The sequence below is a fragment of the Rhipicephalus sanguineus genome, chromosome 9 (assembly GCF_013339695.2).
Source record: "Rhipicephalus sanguineus isolate Rsan-2018 chromosome 9, BIME_Rsan_1.4, whole genome shotgun sequence".
In the NCBI taxonomy this organism is placed as follows: Eukaryota; Metazoa; Arthropoda; class Arachnida; order Ixodida; family Ixodidae; genus Rhipicephalus; species Rhipicephalus sanguineus.
This window is the reverse complement of record NC_051184.2, coordinates 59,945,028-59,960,134: the sequence shown is the minus strand read 5'-3', so window position 1 is coordinate 59,960,134 and position 15,107 is coordinate 59,945,028. Positions and strand designations below refer to the sequence as shown.

Genomic DNA, 15,107 nt, shown 5'->3' with positions numbered 1-15,107 from the left:
TAATGCATCCGAAGCAGATCCCAAGCATGTACTTCCCATCATTCCCATGGTGGTTGAAGCGACGCTCAAGAAGCCCCGCACAGACACTAGCGCCAGATTCCTCTCTACGTTTTAAGTATCAAACGCTATGGTTCACTGCAAGGGGGACAAAAAATGGGTCAGCTACGCACTGGCGGTGAGAAGACTAAGCTAACAGCGTAGCTGGCGGCCTTCCCCTCCTCCTTTCTGTCCTCCTCACGCCCACATCTTTCTATACTATACAACACTATGCTATGCTTAACCGCATCCCCTCCTCCATTTCCTCCTCATCACCCTCACATCACTTTCCCAACCCATGCTATACTATACAAGACAAGTCTATGCTATGCTTCACCCTATCCCCTCCCCCTTTTCCTCCTTCTCACCCTCACATCACTCCTTCTCGCCTACACTTCTCTTTCCACCGGCTTGCTATACAGTACTATGAAAGGCTATGCTATGCTTTAAGCTCTCGACTTCTCCTTTCCCTCTTTCTCAACCTTACGTCACTCCTCACCCTAACTTCCCTTTCCCAACCCTTGCTGTAGACCTTTTCACAGACGGCTCCCTGGGCGCCGCCATAATCCTCTCTGGGCTGCGCTCAATAGGCGCGACCCCCCGAAAATGCACTGCCTAGGCTGTGACGTCAGCCTCTGTACTCCCGCGCGCAGCCCAGCATGGCGGCGTTTCTTTCTCTTCTGCGAAAAGGTCTATGCTATACCATACGTGGCTATGCTATGCTTTACCATATATTTCTCCTCCTCATCCTCACATCACTCCTCCTTACCCTCACTTCCCTTTCCCACCCACTTGCTAGGTTATACTGTCCTCCTTTCTTGGCTTTCTAGGCCTTGGCATAGCTATAGGCTGGGCTCCCCCTCTCTCAACGTGGCTTCACCTCGCTCAGCCAGTTCATTCGGGACCACAACGGAGTTTCGCCAAGCTTAAACAGCTCCGATGTGAAAGGAGCATTAGGTCTTGAAATCTAATTTAGTCATGCGATCAAAAGGGCAAAGGTGCCTGCGGATTAGCACCCCATGTCCAATTTTGGATCCTTGCGTGCACGACGCACTATACCCGCTTGTAGATTTTCTGTGAGAGAGTGCGTTCTAGAAATACGCTGCCGAACAAATGTATGATTTCCGTGTCGCTAAAATGTAGCCAAATCTCGCCGAAATTGTCGCCTAGCAACGATAATCTTTAAAACGGCGACGCTGTTCGGGGCCTTGTGAAAAAAACCGTCAATACTTGGTTGGCGGGATGTACAACTCTGATGGAACCGCAAGAACTGATCGATAAAGAACGAGTAAATGTTATTTACATGCGAGACGGTCCCCGTAGCCGGAAGCCTAAGTGAATCCAATTTATGGGGGTGTGGTCGCAGAAAAAGTGCCGCTACTTATGGTTGTTTGCCACTATGATGAAACCGTGCAAAATAGATAAAAAATAGATAGGAGCGAGATTTATTGGCGTACGACGCGGACTCCGGTGTACGCGGCCTGAATGAAATGAATCCAGTTTTCGGGGGTGTGGTGACAGAAAAAAAGTTGCTAGTCGTGATTACATACAAACATATACTTGAAGTGGCGTTGAAAGGGGACAGCTAGAGAGAGAAAGGGAGTGAGAGAGCTAACGGAAGAGGCAAATGCAGGAACATTAAGGAAGGGCGTGCTCGATTGGCTGCTCAGCACTTTGAAAGGGAAAAATATCATACTAAGCAACTCCTAACATCTTGCTGCAACGATAGATAGATAGATAGATAGATAGATAGATAGATAGATAGATAGATAGATAGATAGATAGATAGATAGATAGATAGATAGATAGATAGATAGATAGATAGATAGATAGATAGATAGATAGATAGATAGATAGATAGATAGATAGATAGATACGGATGGATGGATGGATAGATGGATGGATGGCCGGCAGGCAGGTAAGTAGGTATGTTGTAGGCACACACTAAGAATGGTTATAGGACACCATCTTTTGCTTGCAGCGGTTGCGCAAAAGATCCGTTCTCAAGTCATGGCACGGAATAATTTGGGATGGAATAGATAGTATGTGCGCTGTACCCTGTGGTGTCAGCGACGTCATGCAGAACCAGAGGCTCTCCTTCAGGCTGAAGTCTCGCTTGTCCTCGTCGTCCGCGTACTTCTCCTTGTTGTTGCGGTAGCTGTACGGACTCAGGCGATCGAAGAGGTACATCAGGAAGCTGCGATAGATGCGAAGTTCGTGTGAGAGACAATACTTTTTTGACTTCGAAGGCGGGACATGCCTACTGCTGTCAAGAGATCTTTTAAAACAGCTGACAGGCAAACATCTCGCGTTTCTAGAATATAAATGCGTGTTTAACTGGGAACTACTAAATGCAGCGACGATCAACATCGCGTAATAGTTTTGCCATTTTAGAGCAAATGATACCGGCAAAGTAGATCGAACTATAGCATCAATGCACTTTATTGTAAAGCCGGATATTTTTTTGCGCAATGGCAAAGAGACATGCGGAGTGTTGCGGCTTTATTTGATGAAAGAGCCGAGCGCAAGTTGAGAGGCTAATTTTATCATAACTTGAATATTCAATCTTTCTCTCTTCTTGTACTGGCCCTACATTTATTTGACTAATGTCAAGGTATTCCTAACTACAAAATTAGGGAATAAAAAGTTCGCAAATAAGGCTTCCATCTATGCGGCACTAAAATAATGCACGAGTAAAGCACTCGAATCGCTATTTAAGCACTCAAGGACAATGGAATCCGCTCTAGACTATTAAAGGTGGACTGAAACCTTAATGTACAGACAAGAAAGCTTTATACCACTATGCAACGTCAGTAATAGCGCAAACAGTTTTATCACTGGCCAAAAACTTCCGAGGCTGCTTAATGTAGGTCACCACCTTCAAAAACGCAATTTAAAAAAAAAATGATGTTTTTTGGATTGTACATTTTCAAGCTCCTTGTCTATTCAACAATATTTAGCAAAAAAATTATGTAGTTATCTTGAGCAGTTCGAAAGTTATGACCATTTTTCCAACCCCTCTTAGACGCATTCGAAACCGAAACGGAAGGTTTCTGATCCCACAACACCTGCCATGTCGTCATAAATGTTTTTACTTATACATATTACGTAATCCTAAGTTGTCTAAGTACATTCTAAAGCTTGTGGGGCATGATGTTTACGATTTATTTGAAAATTTCCACTACACGGCTTCGGCACTCTGTTACGTTGCGCGCGTTTTCGCTCGGCTGTCAGCGCTTTTTCGTACACCACTTCGAGCTCTTGGAGTTAGTTCTGGCCTTTCATGGAATAAGTTATAGTACTTCCTTAAATATGTAAAGTATAGGACGAAAAAGAAGCATCAACGCAAGTTATGGAATCAATATACCAAGCGTGGAGCTGCTGAGCGCACGTAGATGAAAGTCAGCTGGAGACTCAAAACGAGCCAGAAAAAATTTATGTGCTTCAGCTAGCTCAAAAAGAGAATGCGCCGCTTCGGAAAAGGTCCCCAGCTATGAAACTAGATAATTTCAGACGTATTGAATGTTTCTTTATTATATGAACATTCAATTCAAATCTTTAGAGCCATTTTTCTCAACACATCATTTTTTGCATCCTACACTTACGCCAACAGTGATAACTTTCCTTCTGACAAACATTTCCACATACAATTTTGCGTACTATTGCTTTAGAGGTTGAGATGTGCATTCAAGCAGAAATATTGAAAACGAGCTGTAACTTTTTGTACTATGGACAATGTTGTGTAAAACACACGTGTCAAATATAAACTTTTTCAGTCTTTTTATGATAACGCGCCTTAGCTTAGAGATGGGTTGATCGTTTAGATGCACATGATAGTGTCCTCACTAGGTACCTGGCAAGTTGCGTTTCAATCGCTCCAACCATTTTGTAGTTATGAATGTTGGCGTAACATGCATATTTAGGCACATTTTGATTTTTATAAATTTTGTTTTTTACATTTTTAGCAGTTTCATCATTCTAAAGTTGAAATTTACATCAGCCCTACAAACCAAAATTATAATCACAACTTTTGGACAGCAACTGTAAAATTTTTTCTCGAAGGTGGTGACCTACTCTAAAGAGCGATTGATTGTTTATAAAGAAACAGATAGTCACCAAACATGTTCACTGCCTGTAGAAGTTGGACTGTTCACAAGTATGCCCTTTCTGTTAGAACGTTTTTGTGATGTAAATAAACAAATAATCAGTCAACCAGCCAATCAGTGAATTAATTAGGGATTCGTCAGAATGTTACATTCTGCGGCATTTGAAGTCGAAATCCTGATGCACAATTCGTAATGCATTACGTGATACAATCGGGGACCAAACTTGTTGCAATGACAAGCCGCAGTCTGAGTGACACGCATTAAATTACGTCGACGTTCTAAATCGATTTCATGCTTCCTGCAGAACTTCTTGCTGGGCTTGTGGGTACATGTTTGCGGAAGGAATACAGCGCCAAGGAGATAAAACACAAGAAGTGACACGGACAGGCCTTCCGTACAGGTGTTCCGTGTCGCTTCTTGTTGACAGCGCCTGTCCGTGTAGCTTGTGTTTCGTCTTGTTGCCACTTTATTCCTTCCGTAATAACAGTTCCACCCGAGTCGAAGCTTTCTGCACGTCATGTGTTGTTGTACTACCTCCGAGATCGGCCCACCTTTGACGAAGCGACGATGCCACGTGATGACGTCGTCATACGACACCATTTAGTGGGGTTACATGTGAAGATATGTGGTGACTCATCACGTTGCGTCAAAAATTCCTGCGATATGTGTCGTCATTATGACGTCACACGTTGACGTCACAACACGACATCATTAGTGACGTACACCACGCGGGTCTTTGTACCGCTTCATTCGTTCGTCGTGGTTCGCTCAAGGGGCCATCCTACAAGATAGAGAAAGCTTTAGCCTTAAAAATATAGTTGTGAAGCCATAGCTACCAAAGGCTGGCATAAGCTAATCAGTTACCTCAACTTCTTTTTTTTTGTTCCAGCGGACTCAAGCTGCTGGGATTACCTGCGGCGGTCTGTCGCAGAAGTCGAGAGCGGAGAAAATTACCTGGTGAAAAAGTAGGCAGCGAGGATGCATCCCCAGACGCTTTCTTCGAGCACGGTGAGGAACTTGAAGAGCGACGACTTCACTGCGGGTCTCTTCATGAGGATCGAGATGCCCACCAGGTCGTAGTAGGGCACGGTGAAGTCCACCACTGTCTCGCGTTCGGCTGTAACCGAAATTGGACCCAGGGCGATGTCCGCGTTCTGCAGCGAACGTCGGAAACATGATCAACTATAGTTCTTCATGGCGCAAGGGCATCTTCCGGCGCAAGATAGTTGGCTTACCCCTTCCCATATAAAGGGCGCACGAAGTCCTCAACTTCTTGTTTACGAACATCAAATGTATTGTTTTCTCCTTTTTTTTCAGCAAACATTTATACTTCTACCAACAACGCGTTACGGGCGCCCAGAAGTGTCCGTTTGTTTTAAAATATATTTTTCATTAATTGTCGAGACCCACTATCGTGATCGCAGAGGACAGCTATTATAAGACCTGCATTTGGTTTTTGTTTTTTACACATCTTTCTGGCCACATTGTTCTGGTTCCTGTTTTCACCAGCTTCCCACTCCCTGCAGAACAGCAAGTACTGAATATACTCTGGATAATCGTTCCGCTTTTCACTACATAAATATTCTTACTTCTATATCTCGCTCTCTTATCTAACAAATTATGTAAGAATTGATATAACCGGCAATAAAAAGAACCGGCCTGCAAGATACGCTCATCGGCGTACCTGCCATACGCTGTCCGCGTTCCACAGGAACGTGGGGCATCTCCTGGTGCGCTGCGAGGAACGCGCATCGGCGGGCCTGCTATACGCAGTCGGCGTCTAACGCGTGCTCGGACCGCGATAAATGAAGCGCGTCGGGAGTGCGCTGGAACTCACTGGCCTTCGCTCGCCCTCTCGTCTCGCTCTGGGCCCTTGTGATGAAAAGGCGCGTCTCTACGCCTTGGTTCTTAAACGTCCTGTAAATATGTAAATTAAACAGGTTTTCTTCTTGTACGTGTGAAGCGTCACAAGAGTCCTTCTTCGCCGGAACCAGGGTGGCAGCCTCAACCTCTCCTCGGTCACATCAGCATGCATAACAACAATAGTTTTTTTTAATAAAGCGTTTCCGCAGGGCCATTAACCCAATTCAACAGTGCGAGTCAATCCTTAAAAGATGCTTCCCAAGTAGATATTGTCGCGACGCCTTGCGTCATTTGTTTAGGCCTACTTAAGATGTTTCGTAGGCCAGTAGGGGATATGCGAAATCGCTCGAGCATCTGGCATGGTAGAAGCTGCTTGCACCTCAACAGCTCGGGGTAACGTGAACTGAGCAGGGAAGTTGCCTATGAAGTCATACCGCCGCCGTACAATTTCAATGAAAGGCAAAGGTTCTGCCTGGCCTTGCATCAATATCGTTATTCTGCCGGTGCCAGTGGTTGGCCGTGTCACTGAAGTGTGCCAGTAACCTACACGCCGTGCCGCTTCGCAGGTTCTCAGTATATTGCCAGCATCGCAACTGCAAGAGCCAGGGTAGACAGCGACGCGCCGCTCTACCAGTGACGTCCTATGTGACGTTTCTGCTAAGGTGACGTGACTTGATCTGCTGAGGTGCATAAATTATTGTTGGGATTTTACACCCCAAAACCACGACATGATTATGAGAGACAGTGGAGGGCTCCGGAAATTTCAACCACCTCAGGTTCCTTAACATGCACCTAAATCTAAGCACACGGGTCTCTAGCATTCAGCTTCCATTGAAATGCGGCCGCCGCGGCCGGGATTCGATACCGCGACCTTCGGGTCAGCAGGCGAGCACCATACCCACTAGACCACCGTGGCTGGTCTGCGAAGGTGCAAATGGGCTCTCGCGTCTGGTATAACAGTAATGCTCGTGCCCCCCTGCGGCTTAAACTCCCCAGGACCTAAGAATAAAGTTCTTGACTGACTGACTGACACCCAGAAAAAAAGGACATTCACTATAGTCAAGTTGAGTTCCTGAATGACATTTTTTTTCGACGGAGCTGCCCCACGCCTAAATTTAACGGCATATGCCCTGATGATGCTTTAACAGCGACTTTTGCAGTGATCCGTTTTATGGTATCAAGAAAGTGTAAACAGGCATTTTGACAACTCTAATTTGCGTTCAAGGATATTGAAATGTAGATGGAAGCTTACTATGGTGCCGTTAGCCTGAGTTTGTTACTGTCTTTTACAAAGTTACAACTGACCACAGCAGCTTTGTCCATTGCATGTTGGATCCGAATGCCCAGAATCCAACATGGCGCCTGTCATGCCGAAGCCGTTGCCATTCTGAAGTGAACTTCGCTATAGTTCAAGTCAAGAATAACGAGACATTTGTCAAAAGTCGTGTACAAAGTATGTTGGACAAGATACACGCCATTTCAAATATTTCATGCGTACTGCTCTAAGCAAGCTTTTTTGTCGAGAGTACGCATTTACCAGTCGAATGAGTTCTAGCGAAGGCATCAGGTGACGAGTGGTATTAAGGCTAACGCCACTTGATTTGCCCTTGTGGCACCGCGCAAATGACATTAAATGTTAAGGCGCTAGGAAGGTAATGCCACTTCCTATGCCCACGTACCACGACTATAGGCCACATGTTTCACCCAGCCGTCTTGGTCTAGAGCAGGGTACTCAACCTCACCTCAGCTAGCGGACTGCAGTCACGAATTTTCGTCCCGCAAGGGCCGAGACAGTGAAGAAGGTTGGAGCCGTGGAAGGGGGGGGGGGAGGTAGGAGAGAGAGATTGAACAGAATGCCAGATAGCGTCGTCATATTAAAGCCCGCTTTTCCCTTATCTCCTAGGTGGGTTATTTCTGAAGGGAATTTGGCATCAGGATTCGAAGAACAGTGTCGATCTCCAGAATGATTAAAATGTTGACGCTGATTCTAGTATATAGAGCTTTTGTTTCAGGGTTATGTTTCAACAAAGGGTTACCGCGGCCGGTGCCACCAAGGAGGTTGGGTGCCACACGAAAGAAATGCTTGAGGCCAGTCATGTCCGTGTAGCTCATGAACATACTTATTAAGAAAATTAAAGTTGTATAAGACGAAGACAGGCGTGTGCGGGCCGGGCCGCGACTATGAGACCCGAAGTCCAGATGCCTAGACACTTGCACTCTCGCAAGATGATTTTGCAGCTGAACAGTGATCGCTTTGGCTCACCTTGTCGACTAGCTCCCGGATCATCCCGTTCCATTGCTTTGTGTTGTTGTCGAGGGCACCGTACGTATTGTCCGCCACTTGGTAGATTGAGTACTCGAACTTCAGCATCTTCTTGATATCGTCGAGCATGTCGATGCAGTATCCCTCGAACTGCTCCTCCCCGTCGCTGGTGTTCTTCAGGACAACGAACGGTGGTTGCTGGGGAGGACGCAGCAGGCGAGACGAGCATCAGTGGGGTGCGGCTAATATAATATTATGTATATATTAGAGCATACTATCTTTGCTATGTCGTGTCTGCCTGCGCGAAAAGAGGCAAATGGCATCACACGTGGCTCCGACATCTGGCGTGGCCCGGTGGTCGAACTCTCGATTGCATAGGCGCGCACACGGGTGGGTGAGTGGGTTGGGGGGCAGCCCCCCCCCCCTTCCCCACCAACCTAAAGGGGGCGCAAAGTCTGCCCCATGCTTTACTAAGTCGGACCTCCCCCATCATTGATTATAGAGCAATGATCACGTAGGTTCTTGACGATCATAGCAGCCGAAGACCCCTGATGTGGCATTCCAATAACTGCTTACTTCCCATCTTTACTGCTAAAAATCCAGGGCCAAAGGCAGGCCACTGTGAGAAGCATGTGATGACTTCATTTTTATTTTAAGAGCGAAGCTGTTTAGCAAATCGTTCCTTGTTCACGCCGTACCGAAAAACTATTACTATCATAAAAGGGTATGCGCCACAGAAATTGGTTAAATCCCACTACTCACCTGTGGTCCGCTAAAAATGAAGAAGACAACAGTTAGCCCAACAAACGGGTATGTGCCATAGAAATTTGCGTGGCCTATCGGAAAACTATCATCATCATAAACGCGTATGTGCTACAGGAATAGGGTGAATCCCAGTACAGACAACTTCCACTAAAAAGGAAGAAGGCAAGAGCTAGCCAAACAGATGGCGTGCGCGTTGCCATAGTCACACCACTGTCACGTGATAGGTTGTGGTTAAAAAACTAGTGTACAGCTCGCGCCTAACCATACGCAGCCATGGGTCACCCGAAGATAAATAGCACTCCCGAGGAAGAAGCCGCGATCCGAGAAGCAAAACTTGCCGCTGCGCGAGAACGGCAAGGGCAGCGTTGGATGGATCAGGAATATCATGCCCGAGAAACGGAACGGAAGAGACAGTGGTGGCACGAAGGTCTCGAATACAAAACCCGCAAACGCGAGTCCGATGCGAACAAAAGTTCTGCCTAGATAAAACAATAAATAAGCATGAGACCTCTCAGCTTCGCTGTGCATCGAGCATTGCGCGGCTTAGTGATGATGCTGGCCGTCCGTGCATGAGGATGCCTAGACAGCCCCAATACCCTTGTCGAGGACAGACGCTGCAAGGGGTGTTCGCTCGTTCGCTGGCAGAATGCCGCAAACTTGGTTGAGTGACCCCAGTGTCTGGAACCGTCGCCTACACGAACTAGACCCACCGAGGAGGCTCCAAGTTCCATCGCACCTCCTCCCGCCTTGATGCAACTTTACTATGCCGCCCGTGGTTAGGAGTAGCTTTCACGAAAGCGTACGTTTTCCGCATAGGAATGGCAGACACGTCTACATGCGACTCGTGCAACAGTGACGAAACGATATAACATCTACTGTGTTTCTGTGAACTTTTTGTGAACGAACGAAACGTTCTGCGCAGTGAGCTGAACAAGTTAGATGACAGACCGTTTTCTGAAGGCCCTAGGATTGTGGCCCTACGCATCGCAGGCCAGCAAAGCTACGCGAGCATTGCTACTGTTTTTAAAATCGACAGGTTTAAACGACCGCTTGTAGACATTCAATGGACAGGCACACGTGTGCCCTGACATTTATTTCTTCCCTCTTCTTTCTTTCTTTTAATCCCTTCATCCCTTCCCCCATTGTAGGGTAGCGAACTGGACGCGCGTCAGGTTGACCTCCCTGCCTTTCATTCATTTCCTTCCTCCTCCTCCTCCTCCTTAGTGTGATCTATGAGCCATTTTTAACACCAAAGTGTTTTATGCCGGGGTCCACCAAGTACTTCCGTTACGGATGTGACGTTGATAAAATGGACGCCAACAGGTGAGAAAGAAAAAAAAAAGGAAAAGATCTGCCGCTGGGAATCGAACCGACAACCTCGCGCCCTACGTTCAACCGCCCGACGCTCAACCGACTAAGCTACCTTGGAAGTGCCGGACACTTCACGAACGCGCCTTATATATTTTACACATTCTTTCTCGCACGGTTCTCTCTGTTGCCGGTGTAGGTAGGCGGGGCGGAGAGGGGTGGTGCCGCCGTCTGTGAGAGGTGAAAAGAAGTAATGCGTCACGATGGACACTCACTAGCGCTTACTCCAAGGTCGCGTGCGATATCGGAGGTCATTGGTAAATCGTCTCGATACCAGCGAGGAACACTGGCCGTGCTGGCGTCGCCGAGGCACCCTAGATGCAGTTACGTTATTTGCCTTTCGCTTTGTGTTAGCGTGCGCCGGCTCAGCGGAGTAGTGCAGCTTCCACATACACCAACGGGATTTCTCCGCCGCCGACTGCTTCGATTCCGAGAGCACCAACAAACAAAACTGCTCCAATAGGCGTTGCAGAAAGGCCACGATTTCGACGGGCGAATGTCGTGCCTTAGTGGAGCGAGACATAGGCCAGCGGGACGCACGCGTTTGCGGCTCAAGCTACGAACCTCTGCCTCCCGTGTTGCTGAAGCGCACTGTGGTAGTGTGTGCATGAGAACAGGCGTCAGTTACCCATTACCAGAAAGCGCACACCGTGCCATTTCTCTCCTTAATTGACGACGCTTGCCATGAGGGAATATCCAGTACTAGTGATTATGTGCTTGTTGGTCCCACCTTTGCGCGTGATTCACCATACGCTGTGTCCGGGTTTATGTTAACTGCTTCAGTTACCACAAAGGTTTAATAATGATCATTGACGTTAGTCGTCGGGATGGAGATCTGCCACTAGGATCTGCATATGTGCGTCCACATCAAATGGTGCTATAGCCGCCATACACCAACAAACCTTGCGCAAGCTCTCATTGATCAATGTACAACGAACATTGAACTACTTTTGTAAAAACGTGGTTTCACTTTCGTGTTATACCGATTCCTATGACGGAGGGACCAGCCACGTTTTTTTTTAACACGAAAGTGTTTTATGCCGGGGTCCACCACGGCTCCACTGACGCATTTCCGTCACGGATATGACGTTGTAAAATATAAAGACAAACATATGGGAAATAAAAAACAGGAAGAAAAAGTTCCATCACCTGGAATCGAACTTGCGACCTCCCGATCCCCAGCGCGCAGCGCGAAACGACTCCGCCACAAACGGCACGTTCTTCGTCATACTAACGGCGTGCTATTTATATACACCATTTGCCAGTGGTGGTACTCAGAGATCAGGGTACATCAGCGTGTTCTCGTTTTCACTAGCGAGATGGCGCGAAGGGCTCGAAGAGCGCGCTTTAAATGTCGTCGTCCCCCCGCGTTGCGATGAGCGTGTGTCTCTACAGGGCGTGGTCGCTCCTGCGCGCGCGCTTATCTTGTACGTCTTGCGCTCTCACCGCAAGTTTGCGTTCAAGTTACAGAGAGCACGAAGGTCATTTCGCTCACTGCAGCGGCCAGTTTTGCGAAAGGAGCGCGCTGTTTAGAAACAAATAAGTTACAACTGTGACAGTTCGCGCTCATCCTGTGTATACTTGTGTGTTCGTTTCGTGCGTCCTCCTTTGTATTTGACCAGCGCGCTTTAACTGTCGAGCTGCGACAGTTGTTAGTTCGCGCTCATCCTTTGTTTGTTAGTTCCGTGCGTCCTTTCTGCTTGAGCAACGCGTTGGAAGTTTCGAGCTGCTTGATGTTCTTCGTGTGACATTACAACTTGTTGCTATAACATTCATTCCTTCGCCCTCGGGGCGAAACAATGCACAACAAACGCTCAACTACGTCTGTGAAGACATGTCTTACTTTCGTGTTATACCGATTCCTATGACAGAGGGATCAACCATGTTTTTTTTTTCTTCTATGTGGCTATCGCGAATCAGCAAAAAAATTAACATTTTCTCTCTCTCTTACAGTCCAAGTTCGCATGACGAACGATAGCTTAAAGGGTCTGTGCCAAAGACAAAGCTTTCATTCACCGTTGAATAAACGATTTGAATGTTAAAACACTGGTAGAGTAATTGATTGCACAACCGCTCAAGTGAGTAGAGTAAACATGAAGTTTATGCACTGTAACGTGGAGCAAGTGCCACTTCAATCTTTGGTTCCATTGACACATCCCCACCTACACATATCCGCCATTTTGCCACGTTAAGAAGTGCTCACCACAGATGAATACACATATCACCCAAAATGATACAAATTTTAAATTAGACAGCACTTCCATGCAAACTCGACCAGGAAGCTGTCCATCTCTTTGTCACGTTAGGGGATGGATGGATGGATGCTATGAGCGTCCCCTGGTAGGTGAAATGTCTGCCACCAGGCTCGACAAAAAATAAATAAAAGCTTTTATTTCTTTATTGTTTTTAGGGGCGAAGCTCCTTAAGGCGGCACCCGTTCGTCCCTCGTAGTCGTAGTCGTAGTGCGTAACCAGTCTTACGCTTTGACCTCCAAGGTGGTGCCGGTGGGAGATTTTTCCTGTGCGTTGTTGAACAACAAAAAATTCGCAGCGTGCGCGTTAACTAAAAGCCGAATTCTTCTGCCTCTCATTCCCCATTAGCAGCCATTGGCATGTTCCAGTAGGAAACGTTAGTAGAAGTAGAAGTGTAAGTGTTAGCTAAAAGGCGACTTCTTCTGTCTCTCATTCCCATTAGCAGCCATTGTTTACCTCCAAGGTAGTGCCTGGTGAGATTTCTCCTGTGCGTGATTAAACAATAAAAATTTTGTTCAAAACGCCTTTGATTGATGAAATAAACCAACGAAAGACGCCGGATGTTTTGTAAAAGCAAAACGAAAGCACGCCAGATGTTTCTAAAGCAAAACGAAAAGACGCCAGCTGCTTAACGAAAGACGCCAGATGTTTTCTAAAGCAATGGTTTTCTAAACAATGAAAATTCACAGCGTACATGTAAAATTAAAGTGAGCTGCAAGTCGTCATAACTCATCGAACCTTTAGTATAAACGCGCCCGATCTCACGTCGGTGATGATGTACTGGGCAGAATTCACGGAAGATTCACGGTTTACCGATGAACCTCCGCAGCTTCGCCCACTCATCATCATTCACTCCGTGGATATGCTGTGATATTTATGTTGTCGTAATGCCCTGTCGACTACGAATAAAACAATCTTACAATGGAGAAAAACAAAAAAATCCAGTGGCTTAGCTTGGCTATGCCAGGGTATACGTAGCGTTAGCAAAGGTTCAGCTGATTATTGTTAGCTTTCCAGATTGTCTAGGATTATTAGCCTTCTTCTGTTCATTCTTCGTACGCTGAACCGCTAACTGCCAGGCAACTACTTCGGAATTCGATGAGGTAAGCTTCTCGGCTCTTCTGTGCCATTGAGCAGCATTTGCGCTTTCATGGCGTTACCCACCTGCAAACGCCTGTCAGAGGAACTATCAAGCGGCTCCAGCGCAGTGTTAGACGGCGACTGCACAGCGAAGGCGAATAGTTGCGCGCGCGCCGGCGCCAGTGTGTCTGCAATGGCTACGACGTCACTCCTCTCGAATGCGCAGACCAGCAGCGGCGAGCCGCGCGCGGCGGTGGCGGAGAGCGCGTGAGATGCCGGCTCCGGTGAGCCAGCTGTGTGGCATCACTTATCCTCGCGCATGCGCAGCACGGCTCATGAGGATCCACGCGAAATTGGCTTCGGCTAGGCAAGTGTAGCTAACGCTACAAAACAAATCACAGCCCAGTTCTCTGCCCCTTACGGCAGAGTGTCCTCACTTTTCCCACTATTTATTTTTGTCCTTTCTCTCTAGTTTTCTGCTACCAATACTCTAACCATCTCTTATTTATTTCTTTCGCGGGCTTGCTCAGCTTTCCATTGTTATCCCTAACAGCCAAGGCTTCATGCAGGCTAGTGCCCAAATATACACCTGGGAGGATATCTCCACATTCAATCAGAACATGCCCCACCGTTTCTCTAGCTTCCCCACAGCATGTGCGTTGTTCTTCTTCTTTACTGAATCTCGCTTTATAACTACACGTTATAAGACAACCCGACCGAATTATCGTAAAATGCCCCCCTCCTAATTTCCTTTTTGCCCTTTCGGTAGTTACTGAGAGCCGGTCTTTTTTTCCATCGCTGTCATCCAGTAAATCCTCTCCGCCTCTCTGACTTTTCGTTTACTGCTCTTTGTTGCCATATTGCTTACACTGCCAGCCGTAGAATTACTGGAAAGCATCCTACTTCTTTTTCTCCAATGTGCGTCGACGCTCTTCCTACACTAATACCGGAACACCTTATCTGCCCATCTCCTCTCTTTCATATTCCTTAGCCTCTCTTCAAATCTCATTTTGCCCTGAGCTTCCCTCACCTCAAAACTTGCCCATCTCGTATCGCCATTTGCAACCTCATTCGTGGTCCTCCTGTGAGCGGCCAACAATACCGCGCTACAAGAGGTGGGATCTTATAGGCGCCTCGGCGTCGAAATAACAGATAATCTAAATTTGTCTAAGCACATCACGTCACTATCTGCAAGAGTTTTGAGATCATTAGGTTTCATCATACGATCCCTCACATTTGCTTCTCCCACAGTTAGACTAATGGCATACGAAAATTTCATACGCACCAAACTTGAATACGCATCCCCTATCTGGAACCACCGTCAAGAGTACCTAATCCAGGCGTTGGAGGCAATACACAATCGAGCTGCTCGTT

The 15,107-nt window shown here is 47.0% G+C and overlaps 1 protein-coding gene across 1 annotated transcript in view; it reads right to left on the bottom strand.

Annotated features, from left to right (window-relative positions):
* LOC119405565 (ionotropic receptor 25a-like) overlaps positions 1–15,107 on the bottom strand; it is a 172,944-nt gene that overhangs the window by 32,329 nt on the left and 125,508 nt on the right. The window contains exons 8-10 of the mRNA XM_049419442.1: positions 8,269–8,466; positions 5,097–5,296; positions 2,094–2,233 (exon numbers count right to left, since the gene is read on the bottom strand). Coding sequence (XP_049275399.1) covers positions 2,094–2,233; positions 5,097–5,296; positions 8,269–8,466 — 538 coding nt within the window. The remainder of the gene's footprint in view (positions 1–2,093; positions 2,234–5,096; positions 5,297–8,268; positions 8,467–15,107) is intronic.